Below are 27,435 nucleotides of genomic sequence, written 5' to 3' on the forward strand. Positions count from 1 at the left end.
AAGGCTAAGAGGAGATTTGTTAGAGATGTTCAAAATCATGAGGGGGCTGGACAGAGTAGATAGGGAGAAGCTGTTCCCGCTCGTAAAAGGATCAAGAACAAGAGGGCACAGATTTAAAATGACTTGCAAAAGAAGCAAATGTGACGTGAGAAAAAACTTTTTCACACAGCGAGTGGTTCGGGTCTGGAATGCACTGCCCGGAAGTGTGGTGGAGGCAGGTTCAATCAGGGCATTCAAGAGGATGTTAGGTGATTATTTGAATAAAAACAATGTGCAATGGTATGGGGAAAATGCAGGGCAATGGCACTAGGTCATAATGCTCATTTGGAGAGCCGGTGCAGACACGATGGGCCGAATGGCCTCCTTCTGTGCCGTCAAAATTCTGTGATTCTGTTTCCTCTTATGGGTGAGTCCAGAACTAGGGGGCACTGTTTTAAAATTAGGGGTTGCCCTTTTAGGGCAGAGATGAGGAGAATTTTTTTCTCTCACGGGATTATGTGACTTTGGAACTCTCTGCCTGAGAAGGTGATGGAGGCGGGGTCATTGAATATTTTTTTTTAAAGGTGGAGGTACATAGATTCTTGTTAGGCAAGGGAATCAAAGGTCATCGGGGGTAGGTGGAAATGTGGAATTTGAAACACAAACAGATCAGCCATGCTCTTATCGAATAGCAGAGCAGCGTCGAGGGGCCGAATGACCTACTTCTGCTCTTATTTCGTATGACGCCCTATTAACTTCATTTAGTGGTTCAGGTGTGCTTACCAATGTCCCACTATACTGATCAAAAAGGCAGAGATTCTAATCTTATAACTGTTTCTGGGACATCACTATCACATCTGCATACATAACAATTGCTGTGCTTCACAGGTTGCATAGCACTAAGGCATCTTAACAAAGTTAAATTCTGTATAGTTTTATAACTAATAATTTGTCTACTCTGTCATCGTTATCCTTTTGGACATCCCAGACTGTATTTACCAATTGAGCATTCAGAGAAGTCTTACTTCATATTTTCCTTTTGTGTTGCATCACTTTTTTCTTTCTGGTTGTAGGATTAGGATTTAAATTGCTATTTTTACATCAGGTTGTTGATGAAAAGCACTTTTGTTAGAAATATAATAAACAAAGTAACTCAACAACTTGTATTTATATAGTAAAATCTTGATGAGTTGAATCCCAGGGCATCCACCTCCAAATTTGCGTTAAGTAGAGCTTCGTAACAGCCAAGGAGGCCCCTTTCCCACGTGAATGCGTCTCTGTGCAACTCGATATGCTTACAAACTCAGTCTATGTCAAAAACAACAGATTCAAATGCCTTCACCTTCTCTCCCATTGACAACACATTTAACTTTCTCACAGATTTAGCCATACTCGCAGGCTTTGCATGTCCTTTCTCAGGGAGATTTCGAAGTCAAATGATGGTTTGCTCAGAGCTCCATGATTGCACGCTCTTACGTGGTCTAACCCCGCTCTGATTGGTTGGCGCAGTCATATGACAAGCTTAGACAAGTTTGGCTAATTCGGAGTTACCAGTGCGGAACTTTAGCTTATCACGGGCATCGTTCTATGGAATTTGCTATTCTGCCAGCGGAAATATTTGAGACTTTGACATAACCAGAATTTTGTGTCAACTGAGTTTGACTCATCACGATTTCACTGTAGTGTCTTTAACATAGCAAAACATCTCAAGGCACTTCACACGAGTGTTATCAGATACCTGACACCAAGCCACATAAATAGATATTAGGGTAGGTGGCCAAAAGTTTGGTCGAAAGTGCACCTCAAAGGTGGAGAAAGAGGCAAAGAGGAGGAGAGGGGAAGAATATTCAGACTTAAGAGCCCAGCCAGCTAAAGGCACAGTCACCAATGATGTAGCAAAGAAAATTAGGGTTGCACAAGAGGCCAGAATTAATAAAAACTTTCTCACTGTAAAACCAGAGATATAATTTACATGCCTGTATTCTCACAATATTTCCCAAAGATAGAGGACAAATGTTGCGTGTTGTTAGTAAGATAACTGTAAAATTGAAGCGACTTCAGCAATTAATTGTGCAGTGAGACACACAACTTCCCATGCTTTATTTTTGCTAAGTTATGCACATCACCACAAAAATACATTCCCTTTTTCTATTTATTCTTTCACTGAGTTTCAGAAACATTTGCCAGTCAGAAGGTCAAACCTACCAGCTGTAATGTGAATGATCATCGCATATCTTTCCAAACACCAAAGCAAAATGCAGACCCTTGGCCCCTCCAAGATTTACATTTCCTGAGGGACCTCTCGTGCAGCCTTTTTCCACTTACTTTATTAAAAACAGTCATGTTAGAGGATCATGGCAATGCCCTGGAGACAACTTGAAGGAGATTGAGACAATATAATGACATTACCATGAATGCCACACACATTCTAATTCCCTTCCTCAAAGAACTGGTGAAATCTTATGCAGGGATTATAAAATAACACAAACTAACAAAACTATAACATATGCACAGTTCCCACCCCGCTTCGCCCTTTCAATGCCTTATCCAAACTGGTGATCTAGAACTTTGCCAGTTTACACCAGGAGCATTGTGAATGCCTTGTGAACAATATTTATGAGCAGGTTTTGGGTGAGGCTGCCTGTTTGGTCCATTACAACAAGTGCTGCACCATCAGCTCTGGGGGGTGTAGCATTGACATTCCCTTTGCATTCTCGATTGGATCTTACTCAAGCGTGCTCCTTCAATCTCTCCAACGGTAGAGCAGGTTAGCACCCAGAAGGGCAATATTCCATTTGATTTATAAACTGATTTATTCCAAAGTAGGCAAGCCATACAGTTTGGTGAAAGACAGTAGGTAAAAATCAGGGTTATTTTTGTTCTCAAACCAGACCATTCAGGAGCAAAAAGGGTGGCTGAAATTTGGAACACCCTCATCCAAATGACAATGACGGTAGGACAACACGAGCTTTCAAGACTGAAAGATTTTTGTTAGGCAAGGATATCAAAGGGTATGGAGCAAAGGTGGAAAAGTGGGGTTAATATGCAGATCTGCCGATTGGCACAAGGGCAGACTAGGAGGGACTCCTGTTCCTATTTTCCATTGTGAACATAAACACACGTATACTAGCCCATTTTGGTGAACCCTTTACTTAATGTAAAAGTAAGAACTCTCCTTAACCAGGGCAGAGGCTCCCCAACAACCTCACCACACCCTGTAGTCTGTCGCCGGCTTAAATAATATTCGGGTGTTTGCATCCTGATTTTTTTTAAAAAACAGCCTTTCTTCAAGGGTAGTCGAGGCCAAAGGTAGGAGAGGTATTAGTATGACAACATTATGTATCTTTGCGAAAGGTCAGATATTGCTAACAAGTTGGTCATTTGTTGGGATCTGTGCGAAACACCTTCCTTCTTGCATTCTCACCATCCCATGGATCTGCCACTAAACATAGGACTGAACTGAAATATAAACCTTTTAGGCAGCTTTTGCTTAGAATAGACATTAGAAGCCAATGGTAAAATCCTTTCTGTGGAAAAATGACTAAAGGGTCACAGATCCTGTAGTGGTTACATGGTACCAGGCTGATCAAGAAACAAGTTTTACATAGAATATATAGCATAGAAACATGCCATTCAGCCCAACTGGCCCATGCCAATGTTTATGTTCTACATGAACCTACCCCAACCCCTCTTCCCCTAACCCTATCAACATAACCTTCTATTGCTTTCTCCCTCATGTGTTTAGCTTTCTATTAAATGCATCCAAACTATTCACATCAACTACTCCTTGTAGTTCCACATTCTAACCACTCTCTGGGTAAGGAAGTTTCTCCTGCATTTATGTAGCACCTTTAATGTGGCACAACAGCTTACAGTGATTCTAAAATAGCAGCATTGATGGGCCAGGAGCCAAATTAGGTCAGTTGGCACAGGGGTGATGGGTGAATGGAACTTGCTGTGAGTTATGCTACTGGCAGTAGAGATTTGGATACAATCGAGTTACGGAGGGTGGAAAGCGGGCCAAGAGTGAATTAGAATAGTCGTATCGGGACATAACAAAGGCATGGATGAAGGTTTCATCAGCAAGTGAGCTAAGGCAGGGATGGAGACTGGTGATGCTCCAGAGGGCGGAAGTAAGCGATCTTGGTGAGAAAGCAGATATGTGGTCAAAAGTTCACCTCAGTATCAAATAGGACACCAAGGTTGTGAATAATCTAGTTCAGCATCAGTGGTCATTAAGAGGGAAAGAGCCAGTGGCTAGGGATCAGAGTTGGTGGTGGGGACAGAAGGCAATGGCATCTGTCTTCCTAATGTTTAGCTGCAGGAATTTCCTGCTCTTCTTATGGATGTTGGACAAGCAGCATGATAAATCAGAGATAGTATGAGCGATTTGGAGAGGTGGTGGTGGCGTAGAGTTGGCTATTGTTAGTGTACTTATGGAGCCTGACGTAGATGTGAAATAGTAGGGGTCCAAGGATAGATTCAGGTAGCCGATATAGTCTACATATTGATTCAGATTAACCCATGGTACCAGGCAAGCAATTGGAAGACGAATAATGTTCCGTGGAGCTGTAACATCATCTGAAAAGGACCTAAGTGTTGTAAAGGGAAATGAGAATTGTAGATGTGTATTTCTCAGACATCCCTCGCAGTGTGATTCTGAACCAATACTCCCTCCATTTTTCCTTTGCTGTGCACAGCCCATTTGTTGCATTGTGCAGTCCTCTTAAGATTGCCTTGCAGCCGCACACATCTGCCCATTAAGGGGGCAGCTGGTAGCGTGCAATCTGTTTGTTGCACCACGCGATACATTAGGATCGCTGCACCTCCATGTTATCACACAGCTTAGATTGAAATCTTCACTGCAACAGAATGAGAAGGGAACTCTATGTTTTTGAGCATAGACTTTTGAAATCTCTGTATCCACAATCAGGGTATGACTTTAAAAAAATTATGTAAGCTGTCAGAATGACCAGTACAGCTTTAAGAAATTGGTAACCTTAACTACCTTTAATCAGGAATGACTCCTAGCCTCTAAGAATAAAAGTTAGGGAAATAATTCAGTTGGAGTGAAGGAACTGAGAGTAAAAAGGTACATGTAGCCTGGAAAGTAATCCCTTTTACTGACGAACAAGGGCAGCAAACGCATGGGAACACTACCACCTGCAAGTCCCCCTGACTTGGAATTATATCGCTGTTCCTTCACTATTGTTGGGTCTAAATCCTCGAACTGCTAACAGTGCTGTGGACGTTCCTACACCTCAAGGCTCGCACACAACTAATGGGCAAAGAATGAAGTACCACAGGGCAATCTGCTCCAGTTGGATCCTGATGCCCCAAAGTACTTCACAGCCAACGGATTATGTTGTAGTGTAGGAAGCAGGGCAGCCAAAATGTGCACAGCAAGGTCCCACAAAGAGCAAACAATGAGATAATGGCCAATCCAACTGTTTTTAATTATGCTGATTCAGAGATAAATATTGCCTGGGACACCAAGGAGGACTCCCCTGCTTTCCTTTGAATAGTGCTATGGGATCTTTCACGTCCACCTGAGATGGGGTCTCAGTTGGACATCTCATCCGAAAGACAACAGCCCCAACAGTGCAGCACTCCCTCAGTACTGCACTGACTTGATGATGTGATCAAATCTTTGAAGACACACAGAGGTAAGAATGCTGTCACTGACCGAAGGAAGGAAGAAAAAGTAAGAAAAAAATTGTCGACCTCAGGAGTATTTCATCCATTGAGCCTATTCTTTGCATCATGATGATGATGATGATGATGATGATGATGATGGTTTACCCACCATTGGCAATGATAGCCTAATAATTCATCTCCTATTAATACAGGTTGTAGGTTCTCACATCACTGTAATGTATGATTTTCATGTGGGATATTTTCCCCTGGGTCAACGAAATCCAAGGATTGATCTTTCTTCGATTTCCTTTGAACTATCTTTCCTTCGTCCCAGCTGTACACAATATTAGTTAGACCACAACTTGAGTACTGTGTGCAGTTCTGGTCACCTCATTACAGAAAGAATGTAATTGCACTAGAGCGGGTACAGAGGAAATTTAATGAGGATGTTGCTAGGACTCCAAAATTACAGCTATGAGGAAAGATTGGATAGGCTAGGATTGTCTTCCTTAGAACAGAGGAGGCTGAGGAAGATCTAATTGAGGTGTACAAGATTGTGAGGGGCCTGAATAGAGTGCTTGGGAAGGAACTGTTTCCTTAGCAGAGAGGTCAGTGACTAGGGGGCATAGATTTAGACTGATTAGTAGAAGGATTAGAGGAGAGATGAGGAAAACATTTTTCATCCAGAGTGTGGTAGAGGTCTGGAACTCACTACCTGGAAGGGTAGTAGAGGCAGAAATCCTCAAGCTCATTTAGATGATGTCTGGATATGCACCCGAAGTCCCGTAACCTGCAGGGCCACGGACCAAGTGCTAGAAAATAGGATTAGGCCAAGTGGCTCGTTTCTCAGCTGGCACAGACACGATGGGCAGAGTGGCCTCCTTCTGTGCTGTAAATTTTTCTATATTTTCTAAATATCTGAAAAGGAGGAATGTGCAGGGAATGTGGAGAGAAGGCGGTGGAGTGGGAGTACATTAATTGCTCCATAGGCACAGACACGATGAGTTGAATGGCCTTCTTTTGTGCTGTAACAATTCTATGCTGTCTCATAATACCGTGAATCATTTTATGTCCAGACCAATTATGGATTTCACCCAATCTAACTCAAAATAATCTCTCAAAAGAAGTTTATTCCAGTTTCTCCATATCCTTCTCAAAAGGTAACTGAACAAGATTCCAGAATATAAGTGCAGCCTTTCAACCTACATAATTCATCTTGTAGTAAAGGTTTTCCATTGTTCCAGCAGGTTAGCCATCATGTTCCACTGCATATTTATACTGATTAATTATATAGCGTTTAACCTTGTCCATAAGCAGATTTTTATCTCACACTTGTATTTTAAGAAACATTAAGCCTGCAGCATAAAATCTACTTTTGCTGCAAGTCTATTGTACCTATCTACTAGACTGGGAAAAACTTCTTTAAAACTCTAGCCTCAATTAAAACCCTAGCCTCAATTTTGTCTTCTACATCTGCTGTCGGATGGATTGTTTTTTGTTCTACTTTCTCCATGCCTCTCAAAACTTTACAAACACAAATTCCCTCTTCTATGCTTTCCTCTGACCAAAAGGTCCAACTTTGCACTTCTCTTCATGACTTATGACCTCAGGCACCAGGATTGGCAATAGGCTGAATGGCCTCTTTCTGTACTGTAACTTTTCTATGGATCTACAGTTCTAACTGGTCACTTTATCCTGAACCCCCTCCAACAATGTCGCCTTGAAGGTAAAGTACCCAAAATGGCGCATGATTTTTAAATTCTGTCTCCAGAATTTAAGCAACAATACCTGCACTTTAAAAGTACTTCATTGTTGGTGAAAGTTTCAGGAGGTCGTGAATGTCTGTACAAATGTTGAGGTTTTTTTTAGAATTTTAGTGAGAGCTAACAATGAGTGTGTGAAATTTTCATCCTGTGCCCACTGACACCAGAACAATTACAGATGTTATCCTTTCAAATGTGGGTTGTGTCTGGAGACAATGTTTTGAGCTGCAGAACAGAACATTAAGTCACAGTGGTTGCTGGTCAGTCACTGTGATGTTGACAGTCTCATGGTACAAACATCAGTACCAATGCTGATAAACCTAGTGATAAAACCACTCTAAATATGGTTTCAACAATGGCTTACATGTTTATAATGACATGTTTCTATTTAGTATCAAATGATTATCAGAGTGTCCCAATACTGGATTAGTATGCATTTCTTACTTCTCCATCTAATATATTTTATCTTCCATTAAAATCCATCCTTAGGACAGAACTGAAGAAACTGAGAAGGGAAAATGAGAACCAGTGTGTTTTTGTTTGCAACAAATTTGGATTAAGAGCTAGAAGGTCTACAATGACTAACAGATTACCGGCAGACTCGTAAGGCTGGATGGTTTACTGCCATCCGTACAAATACTATCAATCTCCAAAATAATCATCTGATCTAGGTGCTTTATAAATACATACATAAAATACATATTTACGTACACATTCATGACAAGCAGGATGGCTTGTCAGGACAGATCAGTCGCTTTTGATAAGATGCATTTTTCCACTACTACAGCTTTTATCTGATTTCGCACTGCAGGTCATTTGATAAAAAACCATTAGAAGGCATTCAGGCTGTAAACTGCCTGTTCTGGCTAATTGATCATATTTACAGGTACTGTACATTTATATTTACAATTAGTAGCAAACCGTAGAAGCTGACCTCAATAATATAAAATAGAAGGGATGTAGACATTTCCAAAGAATTTTTTAAAAACTAAATTCAGTGTCCAATGATGAAACATTTGCTTCTGCAGGTTGAAGAGCCATTCAAACTGCGTACAACCATTATTTTGCACCTCCACACTGGTTCCTAGCAACATATAAAACAGGAGATGGCCAAGATAAACATTTTAAGGTAACTCTGTACAGAGTTCTGATAAGAACTGGACTTCCGTATTAATTCTCCATCACGGATAGGTTTTGCCCAGTTAGCTACCAAGATCACAGAATGATGCAACCGCACAGCACAGGAGGCTAGTCAGCCCGTAGCGGCTCTTTGCATGAATTATTCCCACTCCCCTCTGGTCCCCTTCTGCCACTGGGGACAGTTTTTTTTCCATATTTACTCTATCAAGAGCTTTTGTGGTTTAATTCCATTAATAGATTTAATTTAAAACCTTGCACATGGTGTTACCTCAGAACATACCTATCCAAAATGCAAAAAGTCCTAATTGCTTAAATTAATATCCATTTATCTGTTAAGCTGCTAAACATCAATTACAAATACAAAGGTATCAAAATTTACCAATGTGCACTAGCTAACCTGTGGAATATCAAGCAATTTCCCAAAAGCTCCATTCACAAACCAAACACCATAAAACAAAGCAATTTCTTCAAAGTATGCAAGGGTGAGTGCATACGTGTGTGTATTGCACCATACAAGTGGTAGTTTTAACCCTGTGCTTCTGCGAAACAATTACACCCAACACTGGACCATTTCAATTCACAACACGTAACATGGGATGGGAGAAGCTGCAGGGAGAAGAGGGAGAGAGAGAAATACAGTACAGCACTTCAAGTTTCTCAAGGACAGGGTCAAAACTTCAATACTCAAGTTTGTACATGACTTCTGTGCAGAAAGTTTACACATATCAAATGCAAAAAAATATATAAAACTATAAAGACATCACATTTCATACAGTTTAAAGTATTAAATTAAAATCCTGTGATGTTACGGATGAATATTTGCATTACTGAAGGGTCTTTTTAAAAAAAATCTTTGTATTTAGTTCATGGGATATGAACATTGCTGGCTAGGCCAGCAATGAAGGCGCCAGTGAGTCACGTTCTTGAACTGCTGCAGTCCATGTGGTGTACTTACACCCTCAGTGCTGTTAGAGAGAGAGTTCCAGGATTTTGACTCAGCGACAATGAAGCAATGGCAATATAGATCCTAGTCAGGGCGGTGTACAGCTTGGAGGGGAACTTTCAGGTGGTAGCGTTCCCATGTACTTGCTGCCCTCGTTCTTCTGGGGGTTCAGGTCGTTGATTTGTAAGGTACTGTTGAAGGAGTCTTAGCAAGTTGCTGCATTGCATCTTGTAATTGACGCATGTAGCAAAGAAAGTGACGATTTAACGCGATAGATGAGGTGATGATCAAGCAGGCTGCATTGTTTTGGGTGGCGTTGAGCGTCTTGAGTGTTGTTAGGGCTGGGCTCATACATCACACTCCTGACTTACCAACATACAAACAATGAGCAGCAGTAGGCCATTCGGCCCATTAAGCCTGCTCCACCATTTAATAATATTATGGCTGATCTGATAGTAACCTCAAACCTGAATTCCCGCCTACCCCCAATAACCTATCACCCCCTTGCTTACCCAGGATCTATCCATCTCCGCCTTAAAAATATTCAAAGACTCTGCTTCCCCTGCCTTTTGAGGAAGGGAGTTCCAAAGACTCATGACCCTTTGAGCAAATATTTCGCCTCATCTCAGTTTTAAATGGGCGACCCCTTATTTTTAAACAGTGACACCGAGTTCTACATTCTTCCACAAGAGGAAACATCCTCTCCACATCCACCCTGTCAAGACCCCTCAGAATCGTATATGTTTCAATCAAGTTGCCTCTTACTCTTCTAAACTCCAGCAGATACAAACCTAGCCTGTCCAACCTTTCCTCATAAGACAACCTGTCCATTCCAGTATTAGTCTGGTAAACCTCTCTGAACTGCTTCCAACGCATTTACATCCTTTAAGTAAGGTGACCAAATCTGTACACAGTACTCAGATATGGTCCAGCTGGTGGTCCCCCAGAGCGAGACCGGGAGGCAGTGTGAGAGGAGCTGTGGCCTTGGTAAGATTTTTAAAAAGCGGGAGCGGAGAGTCAGCGTGGAGATTCAAAAAGAGCGGGAGCTGAGATAGCGAGATTCAAAAAGAGCGGGAGTGGAGATTTAAAAAGAAAGAGTGGGAGCTGGAGGCAGGGCTGAAAGCGGCGCGAGGACAGAGCGAGAGTTCCAGGGAGACTCAGGGCTGAAAACGGCGCGAGGGCATCACAATTCTACTTCTACTTTTTCTACTAATTAAACTGCTGCAGTCCATTAGCTTAAACAAAATAAGGTGAGGACTTTGGACTGTAGGAGGGAGCGTTTGGAGTGGAATAAGGCCCCTAGCATAATTAATATTCGTTAAAAGGAGCAACTAACGAGCTTAATCTAAAGGGAAGTCACGGCAGCAGAGCTCGCACCCATGATATGCTCCTCCTGCACGATGTGAGTAGCCCATGGGCACTTCCAGCGTCCCTGGTGACCATGTGTGCAGGAAGTGTGTCCAACTGCAGCCACTGGCTAACCGCATTTCAGAGCTGGAGCACGGGTGGATTCACTGTGGAGCATCCGAGATGCTGAGACTATCATAGACAGCACATTCAGTGAGGTGGTCACACCGCAGGTAAAGACTGAACAGGCAGAAAGGGGATGGGTGACCACCAGGTAGAGTAGAGGAAGGCAGGTCGTACAGGAGTCCCCTGTTGCCGTCTCCCACTCTAACAGGCATGCCGTTTTGAATACTGTTGGGGGAGACGACTTCTCAGGGGAAAGTAGCAGGAGCCAAGTCCATGGCACCACGGGTGGCTCTGCTGCACAAGAACAGAGGAAGAAGAGTTGCAGGGCTATAGTGATAGGGGATTCAATAGTAAGGGGAACAGGCAGGCGTTTTTGCGGCCACAAAAGAAACTCCAGGATAGTATGTTTCCTCCCTGGTGCCAGGGTCAAGGATGCCTGAGAGAGGCTGCAGGGCATTCTGATGGGAGGGTGAACAGTCACTGATCGTGGTACACATCGGTACCAACGACATAGGTAAAAAAACGGATGAGGTCCTACAAGCTGAATATAGGGACTTAGGATGTAAATTTAAAATAGGACCTCAAAGGTAGTAATCTCATGATTACTACCAGTGCCACGTGTTAGTGAGAGTAGAAGTAACAGGATATATCAGATGAATACGTGGCTGAAGAAATGGTGTAGGAGGGAGGGATTCAGATTCCTGGGACATTGAGACCAGTTCTGGAGAAGGTGGGACCAGTACAAACAGGATAGGTTGTATTTGGACAGGACCGGGACCAATGACCTCAGGGGGTTCTGGGGAAGGTGGGACCAGCACAAACAGGACGGGTTGCATCTGGGCAGGACCGGGACCAAGGACCTCAGTAGGGTGTTTGCTAGAGCGGTCGGGGAGGGTTTAAACTAGAATGGCAGGGGGGTGGGAACCTGAGTAGGGAGACAGAGGAGGGGGAAATAAGGATAGAAACGAAAGACAGAAAAGTGAGCAGCAAAAGTGGAAGGCAGAAAAAAACAAGGGCAAAAATAAATGGGGTCATAGTGCAAAATAAAGCTAAGATGACTAACAAGGTTAAAAAGACAAATCTAAAGGCATTGTATTTTAATGTGCGGAGCATTCGCAATAAGGTAGGTGAATTAACAGCGCAAATAGATATAGAAACGGTTATGATATAGTTGCAATTACATGGCTGCAGGATGACCAAGGATGGGAACTAAACATTCGGGTGTATGCAATATTTAGGAAGGACAGACCAAACAGGGAAAGGAGGTAGGGAAGCATTGCTAGTAAAGGAGGAAATCAATGCAATAGTGAGGAAGGATATTGGCTGGGAATATCATCATGTGGAAACTGTTTGGGTGGAGATAAGAAAAACAAAGGGGCAGAAAACATTGGTGGGGGTTGTCTATAGGCCCCCAAACAGTAATGGAGATGTAAGGGAAGGCACTGATCAGGAAATTAGAGACACATGCAATAAGGGTACAATTGTAGTCATGAGTGACTTTAAGCTACATATAGATTGGACGAACCAAACTAGCAATGATACTGTGGAGGAGGATTTCGTGGAGTGTGTGCGTGGTGCTTTTTTTGGACCTATACATTGAGGAACCAACTAGAGAGCCGGCTATCCTAGACTGGGTATTGTGCAATGTGAAAGGATTAATTAACAATCTTGTCGTGTGGGGTGCCTTGGGGAAGAGCGACCATAAAATGATAGAATTGTTCATTAGGATGGAGAATGAAGAAATTGAATCCAAATTGAATCTAAATAAAAGGGAACTACACAGGTATGAGGCGCGAATCAGCAATGATGGATTGGGGAACCTTACTAAAAGGGTTGACAGTGGATTGGCAATGGCTAATATTTAAGGAACGTATGCATGAATACAACAATTATTCATTCTTGTCTGGCGCAAAAATAAAACAGGAAAGGTGGCTCAACCCTGGCTTATAAAAGAAATTAGGGATAGTATTAGATCCAAAGAGGAGACATATAAAATTGCCAGAAAAAACAGCAAGCCTAAGGATTGGGAGCAGTTTAGAATTCAGCAAAAGTGGGCAAAAAGATTGATCAAGAAGGGGAAAATGGAGTATGAGAGTAAACTTGCAAGGAACATAAAAACTGACTGTAAAAGCTTCTATAAATATGTGAAGAGAAAAAGATTAACGAAGACAAACATAGATCCCTTACAGTCAGAAACCAGGGAAATTATAATGGGGAACAAAGAAATGGCAGAAGAATTGAACACATATTTTGGTTCTGTCTTCTCAAAAGAGGACACAAATAATTTCCCTGAAATGTTAGGGAACCAAGGGTCTAGTGAGAGAGAGGAATCGAAGAAAATCAGTATTAGTAAAAAAAAAATGGTGCTAGAGAAATTAATGGGGTTAAAGGCTGAAAAATCCCCAGGGCCTGATAATCTACATTCCAGGGTACTAAAGGAAGTGGCCCTTGAAATATTGGATGCATTGGTGGTCATCTTCCAAAATTCTGTAGACTCTGGAGTAGTTCCTACAAATTGGAAGGTAGCAAATGTAACCCCACTATTTAAAAAAGGAGGGAGAGAAAAAACAGAGAATTATAGACCAGTTAGCCTAACATCAGTAGTGGGGAAAATGCTAGCGTCTATTATAAAAGACGTGGTAACAGAACACTTGGAAAGCATTAACAGGATTAGACAAAGTCAGCATGGGTTTATGAAAGGGAAATCATGCTTAACTAATCTACTGGAGTTTTTTGAGGATGTAACTAGTAGAATAGATATGGGAGAACCAGTGGATGTGGTGTACTTGGATTTCAAGGAGGCTCTTGATAAGGTCCCATATAAGAGGCTAGTGGGCAAAATTAAAACACATGGGATTGCGGGTATTATACTGGCATGGATTGAGAATTGGTTGACAGCGGAAACAGAAGGTGAGAATAAATGGGTCTTTTTCCAGGGGACTGGCGGTGACTAGTGGTGTACCACAGGGATCAGTGCTTTGGCCCCAGCTATTCACTATATATATATATATATATATAAATGACTTAGATGAGGAAACCAAGCGCAGTATTTCCAAATTTGCTGATGACACAAAACTGGGCGTGGTTGTGAGGAGGATACAAAGAGGCTTCAAGGCGATTTAGACAAGTTGCGTGTAGGCAAACACATGGCAGATACAGTATAATGTGCATAAATGTGAAGTTATATGCTTCTATGTGAAAAACAGAAGGGCAGAGTATTATTTAAATGGTGATATATTGGGAAATGTGGATGTACAAAGGGATCTGGGTGTCCTTGTACACCAGTCGATGAAAGTAAATAGGCAGGTCCAGCAAGCAATTAGGAAGGCACATGGTATGTTGGCCTTCCTTGCAAGAGGATTTGAGTTCAGAAGTAGGGATCTCCTCCTGCAGTTACACAGGGCCCTGGTGAGACACCTGGAGCACTGCGTGCAGTTTTGGTCTCCCTACCTAAGAAAGGATATACTTGCCACAGAGGGAGTGCAGCGAAGGTTCACTAGGCTGATACCGGGAATGGCAGGACTGTCGTATGAGGAGAGATTGGTTCGGCTGGGCCTGTATTCACTAGAGTTTAGAAGAATAAGATCGAAACGTTTAAATTCTAACAGGGCTAGACAGGCTGGATGCAGGAAGGAAGTTTCCCCTGCTTGGGGAGTCTAGAGCCAGGGGCCACAGTCTCGGGATACGGGGCAGGCCATTTAGGACTGAGATGTGGAAAACTTTCTTCAGTCAGAGGGTGATCAACTCGTGGAATCCTCTACCACAGAAGGCTGTGGAGGCCAGGTCACTGAGTATATTCAAGAAAAAAATTGATAAATTTTTGTGTGTTAGGGGCATCAAGGGGTATGGAGAGAAAGCGGGAATATGGCGTTGAGATAGAGGGTCAGCCATGATCATATTGAATGGCGGAGCAGGCTCGAAGGGCTGAATTGCCTACTCCTGCTCCTAGTTTCTATACAAGTGCTCTGTATAACTGAAGCATAACCTCCCTACTTATGTGTTCAATTCCCTTTGCAATAAATTATAACATTCTGTTAGCTTTGCAAATTACTTGCTGTACCTACATACTAGCCTTTTGCGATTCATGCACTGAGACACCCAGATCCCTCTGAATCTCAGAGCTCTCTCTCAGAATCTTTCACTATTTAGATAATATGCTTCTCTTTTATTCTTCCTGCCAAAATGGACGATTTCACATTTTCCCACATTATACTCCATTTGGCAAATCTTTACCCACTCACTTAACCTAGTTATATCCTATTGTAGCCCCCTTATGTCCTCTTCATATCTTACTTTCTTACCTAACTTTGTGTTGTCAGCAAATTTGGCAACCATCCCATCCATCCCTTCAACTAAGTCATTTATATAAATTGTAAACAGTTGAGGTCCCAGCACTGATCCCTGTGGCACACCACTTGGTACATCTCGCTAATCTGAAAAAGACCCATTTATGCCTACTTTCTACTTCTTGTTAGGCAGCCAATCCTCTATCCTTGCCAATATGTTACCCCCATACCATGAGCTTTTATTTTCTGCAATAACCTTTGATGTGGCACTTTATCAAATGCCTTTTGGAAATCTAAGTGCAGTACATCCACCAGTTCCCTTTCATCCACAGCACATGTTCCTTCCTCAAAGAACTCCAATAAGTTGGTCAAACATGATTGCCCTTTCACAAAACCATGTTGACACTACATAATTACCTTGAACTTATCCAAGTGCCCTGCTATAGCTTCTTTAATAATAGCTTCTAGCATTTTCCCTATGACAGATGTTAAGCTAACTGGCTTGTAGTTTCCCACTTTCTGTCCCTCTCCTTTTTTGAATAATAGAATTACATAAACTATCTTCCAATCTAATGGGACCTTCTCTGAATCCAGGTAGTTTTGGAAAATTAAAGCCAACACATCAGCTATCTCACTTAGCACTTCTTTTAAGACCCTAGGGTGAAGTCATCGTGACCCGGGCACTTGTCAGCCCGCAGCTCCAACAATTTACTCAGTACCACTTCTCTGATGATTGTAATTTTCCTGAGTCCCTCCCTCCCTTCCATTCCCTGATTTATAGCTGCTTCAGGGATACTACTTATATCCTCTATCGTGAAGACTGATGCAGATAGTGAATACCTGTTCAATTCATCTGCCAGCTCTTTGTTTTCCATTATCAATTCCCCAGACTCACTTTCTATTAAACCGATGCTCACTTTGTTAGCTAGTTTCTTTTTCAAATATTTAGAGAAACTCTTACTATCCATTTTTATATTTCTAGCTAGCTTTCTCACTCTAATTTTTTTCCTCCTTATTAATCTTTTAGTCATCCTTTGCTGTTCCTTATATTCTGTCCGATATTCTGGCCTATTTTTGCAGTTATATAATTTTTCTTTGTGTGTCTGTCTCTTGGGCTTTTCCTTACTCGTTGGAATGTATCTATTCTGTGCATTCTGCAATATCCCCTTAAATGTTTGCCACTGCATCCCTATTGACCTCTTAACCTAATTTGCCAATTCACTTTAGCCAACTCTGCTTTCATGCCTTCATAATTGCCCTTATTTAAGTTTAAGGGCATAGCCTCAGACCCACTCCTCTCTCCCTCAAACTGAATGTAAAATTCAATCATACTTTGGTCGCTGCTACCTAGGGATGCCTTCACTATGGGATCGTTAATTAATCCCATCTCGTTGCACAATAGCAGGTCTCATATAGCCTGCTCTCTGGCTAGCTCCAGAACATGCTGTTCTGAGAAACTATTCTGGAAACATTCTATGAACTCCTCATCGAGGCTACCTCTGCCCATCTGACTTTTCCAGTCTATATGTAGATTAAAATCTCCCATGATTATCGTTGTGCCTTTCTGACAAGCTCCGATTATTTCTTTCTTTATGCACCATCCTACCATGTGGTCACTATTAGAGGGCCTGTACACATGTTCCACAAGTGACTTCTTGCCTTTATCATTTCTCATCTCTACCCAAACAGTTTCCTGGTTTCCTGAACTTAGGTCATCCCTCTCTATTGTGCCAATACCATCATTAACTAACTGAGCCACCCCTCCATCTTTTCCTCCCTTCCTGTCCTTCCTAAATGTCCAATACCCTTTGATATTCAGGTCCCAATCCATGTCCTCCTGCAGCCATGTCTCTGTAATGGCTATCAGATCATACTTATTTGTTTCTATGTGCACTCTCAGTTCATCGGTTTTGTTTCGAATGCTTTGCACATTCAGATACAGAGCCTTTAGTTTTATCCTTTTATTCTTTTTATAGTTTCTAGTATCATCTGTGGATTTACTGTTAGATCTGTACTCTCTATCCCTTCCAGTCATGGTCTGTTTTTCATTTCCCATAATAATACCTTTTTCTTTTGCCTTGCCTCTACTCTTTGATTTACCACACCTTCCCACCACTTAATTTAATTTAAAACTCTCTCTACTTCCCTAATTATGCAGCTCGCAAGAACACCGGTCCCAGCACGGTTCAGGTGTGGACTGTCCCAACGGTATAGATCCCACTTCCCCCAGTACTGGTGCCAGTGCCCCATGAGCTGGAGCCCATTTCTCATTCATCTCCCTAATCTGATTTGTCCCATGCCAATTTGCACATGGCTCAGGTAATAATCCAGAGATTATGACTTTTGAGGTTCTGCTTCTTAATTTGGTGCCAAGCTCCTCATACTAACTATGGAGAGCCTCCGTCTTTGTCCTGCCTAAGTCGTTGGTACCAACACGGTCCACGATGACTGGCTCCTTCCCCTCCCACTACAAGTTCCTCTCCAGCCCCAAGCAGATTTCCCAAACCCTGGCATCGGGCAGGCAACACAGCCTTCTGGACTGACGCTCTTTGTTGCAGAGAACGGTGTCAATCCCTCTGACTATACTGTCCCCTACTACCACTACATTCCTTGTAACTCCCCCTGCTTGAATGGCCTCCTGTACCATGGTGCCATAGCCAGTAAGCTCATCCACCCTGCAGCCCCCACTCTCATCCAAACTACCTAAAAAAAAACCTCAAACCTGTTGGACAATTGCAAAGGACAAGACTCCTCCCTTCTGGGTCCCCTTATCTGCTTCGCTTGCACTCACACCCTCCTGTCCCTGACCAATGACCAAATCAGAAGATACTATCCTAAGGGGTGTGACCACCTCCTGGAATAAAGTGTCCAGGTAACTTTCCCCCTCTCTGATATGCCGCAGTGTCTGCAGTTTGGCCTCCAGCTCAATAACTCAAGAGTCGAAGTTCCTGCAGCCACAAACACTTACTGCAGATGTGTTTGCCCTGGGTCACACCAGTATCCAGATGCTCCCACATCCTGCAACTGCAGCACATCACCTGCCCTGCCATCTCCAATATGTGTTAATTAATTAATAGTTGCTAATTAATTATAATTAATAAAGCCTACCCTCCCAATAGGTTTTGGCACCGCTAGTAAACTTTACAATACTGATAAAACAATACAGTACTTACAATACTAATAACAATACTACTAATACCAATTACTGGTTTACCTACTCCTTCTGCTGCAAAGTGGAAATCAAATACTGGAGGCTGAAAAAGAGTAGAAGAAAGAAGCACCTCCTCCCCACTCTTTACCGAACTCCCCACTCAGCACATTCTACTTCTTGCAGTAAACCTTACATAAAGCACCTCTTTCCCCCTATGCACTGAATTCCCACTTTCAACCAAATTCCCAAATATACTCACTCAGTCTCTGTCTCACTCAGGCTGAAGTCTCCCCTCACTGACATGTGCCTCATAGTTTGTGGGCAGGCTTTGGGGAGTCAGGAAGTGAGTTATTCACCGCAGAATTCCCAATTTCTGGCCTGCTTTCGCAGCCACAGTATTTGTATGACTAGTCCAGTTCAGTCTCTGGTCAATGGTAACCACCAGGACGTTGATAATTGGGGATTCAGTGATGGTAATGTCATTGAATGTCAAGGGGATATGGTTAGACCCCCTCTTGTTGGAGATGGTCATCACTTGGCAGTTTTGTGATGTTATTTGCCACTTATCAGTGTCACTTATTATGTTGTCCAGGTCTTGCAGTATGCAGGCAGGGACTTCTTCAGTATCTGAGGAGTTGCAATATTGTACAATCATCAGAGAACATCCCCACTTCTGAACTCACGATGAACGGAAGGTCACTGATGAAGCAGCTTAAGATGGTTCAGAAGATATTTCGGAAGAATAAAAAGGCAATTTATTATTTAAATGGAGAGAAACTTCAGAGTGCTTCAGTGCAGAGGGATCTGGGTGTCCTCGTGCATGAATCGCTGAAAGCTAGTATACAGGTATAGCAGGTAATAAGGCAAATGGAATTTTGGCATTTATTGCTAAATGAATAGAGCATAAAAATAGGGAAGTGTTGTTGCAATTGTACAAGGCATTGGTGAGACCGCTCCTGAAGTATTGTGCACAGTTTTGGTCCCCTTACTTGAGGAAGGATGCAGTTGCATTGGAGGCGGTTCAGAGGAGGTTCACTAGATTGATTCCAGAGATGCGGGGCTTGTCTTATGAGGGAAGATTGAGCAGTTTAGGCCTATACTCGCTAGAGTTTAGAAGGATGAGAGGAGATCTAATTGAGGTATATAAGATGCTAAAGGGGATAGACAAAGTAGACGTAGAGCGGACGTTTCCCCTTGTGGGGCATTCTAGAACGAGCGGCCATAGTTTTAGGCTAAGGGGTGGTAGATTTAAATCAGAGATGAGGAGGAATTACTTTTCTCAAAGGGTCATGAATCTGTGGAATTCACTATCTCAGAGTGCAGTGGATGCCGGGACGCTGAATAAACTTAAGGAGGAGATAGACAGATTTTTAATTAGTGAAGGGTTGAAAGTTTAAGGGGAGAGGGCGGGAAATTGGAGTTGAGGCCGAAATGAGATCAGCCATGATCGTATTGAACAGCGGGGCAGGCTCGAGGGCTGAATTGCCTACTCCTGCTCTTAGTTCTTATGTACCCTGAGATGCTCCTGCAACGATGCCCTGTGGCTGAGGTGATTAGCCTCCAACAATCACAGCCATCTTCCTTTGTGCTCAGTATGACTCCAACCAGTGAAGATTTCATCCCCCATCCCCACCCCAATTCCAACCGGCTTCAATTTTGCTAGGGCTTCACGATGCTACACTCAGTTAAATACTACCTTGATGTCCCGCCAACCCAAAAAGGGTGTACAGTAGGAAAAAAATGTTTCTTTCCATCCCCCCAAAAAATGCAAATTTTATACTAAGGCATCTGCTAACAAAGGATATGTGTGTAACTCACTCTGTACACTCATGTACATTAACTGGCAAATTATTGGAAGTTGTTCTTTCAGCACCATCTACTGACAACCCGAAGAACCACAACAAGCATCTTTGTAACACAGCATGAAATGAGAAAAGAATTGGTGCCAACCCATCACACTTACTCCTTCCAACAAACCATGTGCAATATGAACTGTTGTGCACTCTACACAATTTAATCTCAAGAGAAACCAATATTTTAAGCCAGCCATTCCTCACACATTTACACTGTTCACCTTACAACCCGAGTTTGAGCTCTATAGACATTAATGGCATCCAATTAACTTGAAGCTATAAAAACATCAAGTAACTTATCTCACCTCTGACTATTTTACAAGCAACATTGGCTCACATCAAAAATCACCAGCAATGGTCAAACACCTCTGCTGTTCAATATTTCCACACGTTTTTTTGAAATTATGTTTAGATGCCAGAAATACACACAGATATATTAACTAAAAGTGATTGACGACTCATTAGCTTCTAGTACAGCCAAAAGTGACCAACAGACCCTGCAGCAGCACCTAAATAATCTTAATATAAGGTAAAGGGCTGATGTTAATAAATTCTTGTGCAACTCTCCAAGGGGTTACACCAACTGTTTTAGAAGACTAATTTCACCCATCACAGCCCTGATTATGATGTTCCCTAAATAAAGCAAGCTGCTCACGGTCTCCAATTTAATTTTCACAACATTAAAAAACGAAATAAGATAATATATAATTCCATTGATAGCCTTCAGAGAACATTAGCACTCAGAACTTACACTCTGGTACACAAGTTACATAATGACATATAAGTAATGTGAAATCCCACAATACTCTACTTAGCATTTTATTTATCCAAGTGGGAATTTACTGCTGGTTAGTAGCTGAAAGAAAGGCTTCATTACATTCACCAGGGAATGAAATCAGGATTAAAGGATAATGTGTGTCGAAACAAAAAAGGAATAAAGGGTAATGTGTACAGAAACAAAAAGGAGAAAATTATAGTTTTTTGTTTTAAAATCCTGTGTGTTAAATTCCCTGTAACATTGAAGTACCACATTCAGTGAAACTGCCATGAAATGGATGAGTTTATATTTTGCTGCAGAAGCAAAGTGTTGGCATGACCATGGTAATTGTGCCATTGCAGTTGGCTCTATAGTTGCCCCAGCAGCCCATACACGCTGATGAATAATACAGTTTTCACATTTACTGTCTCATGTGGGTCTCCCATTCATCACATGCTGCGGAACAAATCGCAACATAGAGTAACCAGGGTAATGAAATGTACTTTTTCAATTACTCCAGAGGTCTGCCAATGGCGGTGTTGGTTAGTCCGCCTTTTGTGAATATGACAAGTGTTACACATGAATAGAGTGCTGCTGCAAAAGAAAAAGCCATAGGGCATTAAGAACATCAAGGTTGCCCTTGTGTTATCCTCTATACAAGCCATATAATCTGTTCTCAATCTCATGCTCCCCATACCCTTTAATATTCTTCCTTTTCCAGCAATTTCCCCTCACCGCCACCTTCTCTATGGGCAATAAATGCTGGCCTCGCCCACACACATTCTGTAAACAAATAAATAAATACAGAATCGGAGAGATTTTTGAGGGAAAACTGCTGGAATTTCTTCTCAAAAAACTCTCAGATTCTATATTTTTAAAATTTTATTTGTTCACAGGATGCACGTGTTGATGGCAAGGCCAAGATTTATTGCTCATCTCTGATTGCCCTTGAGAAGGTGGTGGTGAGACATCTTCACAACTGAGTGTCTTGTTAGGCCCTTTCAGAAAGCAGTTAAGAGCCAATCACATTGCTATGGGTCTGGAGCCATATATAGATCAGATCAGATAAGGACAGCAGATTTGCTACCCAAAAGGGACAGGGAATCAGATGGGTTTTTACAAAAATCTGGTAGTTACATGGGAGCGCCATTACTGATTCCAGCATTTTAATTTAATTAACTGCATTTAAACTCCCCAGCTGCCACAGTGGGATTTCAATTCATGTCTCTGGATTACTAGCTCAGTAACACAACTACTACGCTACTGTTCCCAAAACACTGCTCAAAACACCCTCCACATCCATTCACCTCCATGCAAAGATCATTATATCTGAGTGAAAAGTGCATGGGCCATTAGGAGTAACAGTGCCTTGAGCAAAAGTATCATTCATGAACTGTATTCACCAGAGTTTCCTGGATCCAATCACTTGGATCGGTTTACTGTGTAAAATGAGATTATAGGAAAAAGGATCTCCATTCTATCAAAATTTGAGTATTATATCTTGATGTACAAGATGTCAGCTATGCCAAAATTAGCAAATTCAAACTGATTTCTGTCAACTTGTGCCTATGTCCTTTTGTAAAGCAAATCCACAATTTAGGCTGGGAGTGTCAGGCATTAAACTATAACACAAGTCCTTTTCGAGCTGTCAAAAGTTGGAAGGGCCCAAAGATTCTTGAACTATAGCTCAGTAAATGATAGACTCGAGGGCAACAGTTATGTTTTTAGTGTTATTATGTTATTTCATCATTTCAGCTGGAATTTCTGGCATATGAAGTTAAATTATACACAGAGTTACCAGTGTGACAACATGATTATCACATTAGACTAAATTCCTTAGAACACTGAAAGACCAGCAGTTTAACCACTTAACCTGGAAGCTGATTGATTAAAAACTTCCATAATTGTTGAGAATAGATGGTCAAAGGAACATTAAATTCAGGAACAGTCTCTCTTGTTCTTCAGTGTTGGGTATGCTGCTCAGCTGACTAGATCTATATGGCAGCCTTAGAGGTTTCAGATCACTTGGAAACCATACATCCAGGTTACTGCCGTGCGAATGGGAGAATATGGCACATTTTATCTGAAATAAGGACTCGAGTATAATGAAATCTTTATATTAGTTCATGGGAAACTTCCTGATGAATTTGTCTATTACTTAGAGATTGAGTAACATGTTATTAAAGAGCCTACAACTTCAACGAATGTAATGTATCTGTTATTTTCGTTTGCTAGCTCAACATGTATCTGTGTACATTTCTCTCACACGATCGAATTGGGAGTTATGTCCTGAGCTACACAATCTGTCAGTCTATCAGAGGGAGCTACAGATCATTAGGGTATATCCTGGCTGTGTAATGGTAGATTCGCTTCATGGCTTACCAACCCATATAAGGTCAAACCTCCAATTTATAGGAAACATAGGCTTGGAATAGAAGTTTATTTGTGCTCACTGCAAAATTCAAGATTATTAAGAGGTAGCAACAGTAACATAGAATATTTAGTTTGTGCATCAAACAAATGTTTAACATGCAAGGGAAACCCAACATGCATTAGAATCTTAAAACAAACAGGCGCCCACATAAATTAAGATAAAAGCAAAATACTGCGGATGCTGGAAATCTGAAACAAAAACAAAAATTGCTGGAAAAACTCAGGAGGTCTGACAGCATCTGTGGAGAGAAAGAGTTAACGTTTCGAGTCCAGATGACTCTTCTTCAGAACTAAAGAGAAGTAGAAATGTGGTGAAATATGCACTGCATAAGTGGGGTGGGACAGATGAAGCTAGATAGAAAGCCAGTGATAGGTGGAGGCAAAGGAGAGATTGCAAAAGATGTCATAAACAAAAGGTCAAAGGGGTGATACTGGCTAAAGGAGGTGCCAATGGTGACATTAAGAGTAGAAAGCAGGATGAGCCAGTGACAGTTGGCCGTGGTGGGGGGAGGGGATGGTGTGGGAACAAGGGTCAAAATAGGCTAAAAGGTGGGGATAAAACAATGAATGGAAATAATTTTTTTAAATAATAATAGAAATAGGTGGGAAAAAAATGTATATATATATAAAAATTTAAAAATAAATATTTGAAAAAAAGGGGGTCAAAACGAGGGGAAAGTTCATGATCTGAAATTGTTGAACTCAATGTTAAGTCCGGAAGGCTGTAAAGTGCCGGATCGGAAGATGAGGTGCTGTCCCTCCAGTTTGCGTTGAGCTTCACTGGGACATTGCAACAGGCCAAGGACGGACATGTGGGCATGAGAGCAGAATGGTGTGTTGAAATGGCAAGTGACAAGAAGGTCTGGGTCTGTCCACAAGCATGACCCAGACCTTCCTGTCGCTTGCCATTTCAACACCCCACCCTGCTCTCATGCCCACATGTCCGTCCTTGGCCTGCTGCAATGTTCCAGTGAAGCTCAACTCAAACTGGAGGGACAGCACCTCATCTTCCGATTAGGCACTTTACAGTCTTCCGGACTTAACATTGAGTTCAACAACTTCAGATCATGAACTTTCTCCTCCATCCTCACCCCGTTTTGATCCCCTTTTTTCAAATATTTATTTTTAAATTTTTATATATACATTTTATCCCCACCTATTTCTATGATTATTTTTAAAACTTATTTCCATTCATTGTTTTATCCCCACCTTTTAGCCTATTTTGATCCTTGCTCCCACACCATCCCCTCCCCCCACCACGGCCATCTGTCACTGGCTCATCCTGGTTTCTACTCTTAATGTCACCATTAGCACCTCCTTTAGCCAGTATCACCACCATCAACACCCCTTCGACCTTTTGTTTATGACATATTTTGTAATCTCTCCTTTGCCTCCACCTATCCAGCTTCATCTGTCCCACCCCCCCTCCTTATACAGTGTATATTACACCACATTTCTACTTCTCTTTAGTTCTGAAGAGTCATCTGGACTCGAAACGTTAACTCTTTCTCTCCACAGATGCTGTCAGACCTGCTGAGTTTTTCCAGCAATTTTTGTTTTTGTTCCACGTAAATTAAGTTGCCATTTGTCCAATATGAAACACACAATTTCTCCCTAAAAGAGGATAGCCTACTTATTTGCACAATCATAGAAAACATTGGCTCAAGCTGTCAAATGTTAGAGCTTAGAGGTCTCTATGTGTGCATAGGGTTGCTGATGGAATTTAAGTCACCATAACCAGGTAGTTTACCAACTTAGAATGCTCTGGTAAGTGGTCACTGCTTCTCTAGCAAGAATCGCCACACCCATTAAATTGTTATTTGGAGCCAAACACAACCCAAATTGAATGGTACTGTATACCTCTCTAGATATTAGCAATGGTGGTCAATCCTGGCCAACCATCGAGAGTGTGGCACCCTTGCCTGGCTCATGCATTGGATTAGTGAGCCTACCACACAGCATCAAATTGACTCCAATATTCCAACTCAGTGGAGAGTCACAATGTTGTAAAATTAAATCTCACTCAAGTACTTAAGCACATAACTTACCCTGGTACTTCAGTGAGGGAGACCTGTATTGTCAGAAGTGCGGCCTGTCAGGTGAGATATGAAAATAGTCTATACCATTGATGCAGCAATGTAAAAAGCCCATGGCACCACCAAACCTGAGTGTACAGCAGCAACACATGAGTATATTGCCACCATATTTCAAACAGATGTGAAAAATATCCCACAGATGCTGTTACTGCACTTCAGACTCTTGAATAACATGTTCCTCAAGCTCAAAGCATAAGTAGCTTCGATAGGAAACCTATACTTCCTATGAACCAACATTTAACCCTATCCACAAAGTGAATGGGACAGAGTGCCATCAGGAGAATGATCTCTTTTTTTGAGAAAGGCACTGGAAATGATGGACTGTGAATCATGTGCTTCTAACCTTTGAATTGGTGAAAAGCACTCTGCTGAGAAATTAAATAGGGTAAGTTAAAAAGTACAAATCAAGTTAATAAAGTGATTGAGATTCTGCAGGAGGAGGAGCAAACTCGATTATAACATATCACAACTTTACACCATCTATTCCAAAATAATAATAGCTCCAAAGTACTAGCAGTTTTTTTCAGCAACTTTTGACAATGGGCAAGTGAAGGAAAGCTTTTAAGATCATATAATAGATAAGATACTCCCTCCAAAAGGAAAGAAATTGAATTTCACCTTAGCCTAATAGAATTATATGGATAACAATAATTATATACATTTGATAGTGGTAGTTTATCTTGTACAATATATTTACAGCATCATGTTTGAAATTTGCCATTCATTTCTGATTCAGCAAGTTTGTGATTCTGCTAATTCATTAACAAATTAGCCTCAGTGTAATTGAGACTTTCTATATGGTCGCTGCTGTGGTAATGAAAAGTAATGTTGGATATGCATGAACACAAAAATGTAAAATCCCTCTGATGTGTGACACCCCCACCCCCAAAGCCAATTCACATCCATTTTAAGATGCCAAGAAGTGCAGTGTAAATATTGCCTTTAATACTGAGCAACAGAGTTTCATGAAAAGCGGAACCACATTTACTGTGACGGGAAATGAGAGTCCACATGTTTGCTTGGTTAGGGTTAGGAACTGGCCTCCTACTACTCACCTGGGCTCTGCTCCTCTTTCTTTTCGGTTTGGGTGCATCATGTTTCCCAGAAGTTAGCTGTTCATCTTTTGGGGAAAGTTTCAACTTGTGGGGCTCGGATCTACTTCTCTTCCCTTTAGCCATGGTGCAGAATAAGTACAATACAGTTGTGAAACGTTTTTCCACACAAATATATAGGAGCGAGTTTTTTTACTGCCTGAGGTGCAGCTCTCCAACTGACAACTCCAGATTGTTCCTGTGGAAAACTCTCAACACACGTGGTTGGCGGGGGGGGTGGGGGGTGGGGTGGTGAATCAGGTCAACCGAACCTGACTGCCAGAGCTCGAGCCGCCTTCCCTTCGCGACATGACTGGCTTATTCTGCACCTCTCACGTTTCTATTGGATGCTGGTACGGTCTGTCACAGGCCCCAGCAGCATCGCGCTTGGTTGGCGTGCGCCATTCAGATGAGGCGCGCATGCGCAGCGACCCTGCTCTTGGAAAGTGGGGGGGGCCGTGAATCAGGGCAGGAAATCTCAACCCAGCTGTTTCCTATGCTCAATCCATCCAGGGTGGACAAATGTAGGCATAAATGTTCAGCATCCAAATCCAGGCAATCCAAAAGATGGCTAGGGTGACTATATTTTCTTAATTGACTCCAGGGGCAAACAGGGGGAAGCAAGTAGCCAGAATAGAAAATATAGCATATTTAGTAGCTTATATTTTAACAGTTGCAAATCTAACACTACAAATGCAAAACAAATGTGCATATAATTACTGCAGATGTACTGTCACACTATTGAAGCATATTCAAATGCCATTTATAATTAACACTGTCAGTTTTTCATATGTCATGTATGTACAGCCTATAAAATCAGTAACATAGCTCTT

At 41.8% G+C, this 27,435-nt stretch overlaps 1 protein-coding gene across 1 annotated transcript in view; it reads right to left on the minus strand.

Moving 5' to 3' along the window:
* chlsn (cholesin) overlaps positions 1-26,936 on the minus strand; it is a 352,627-nt gene extending 325,691 nt beyond the window's left edge. The window contains exon 1 of the mRNA XM_078558584.1: positions 26,567-26,936. Coding sequence (XP_078414710.1) covers positions 26,567-26,689 — 123 coding nt within the window. The 5' untranslated portion in view covers positions 26,690-26,936. The remainder of the gene's footprint in view (positions 1-26,566) is intronic.
* Positions 26,937-27,435: the final 499 nt, after the last annotated feature.

This window comes from Cetorhinus maximus, chromosome 15 (genome assembly GCF_964194155.1).
Source record: "Cetorhinus maximus chromosome 15, sCetMax3.hap1.1, whole genome shotgun sequence".
Taxonomy (NCBI): domain Eukaryota; kingdom Metazoa; phylum Chordata; class Chondrichthyes; order Lamniformes; family Cetorhinidae; genus Cetorhinus; species Cetorhinus maximus.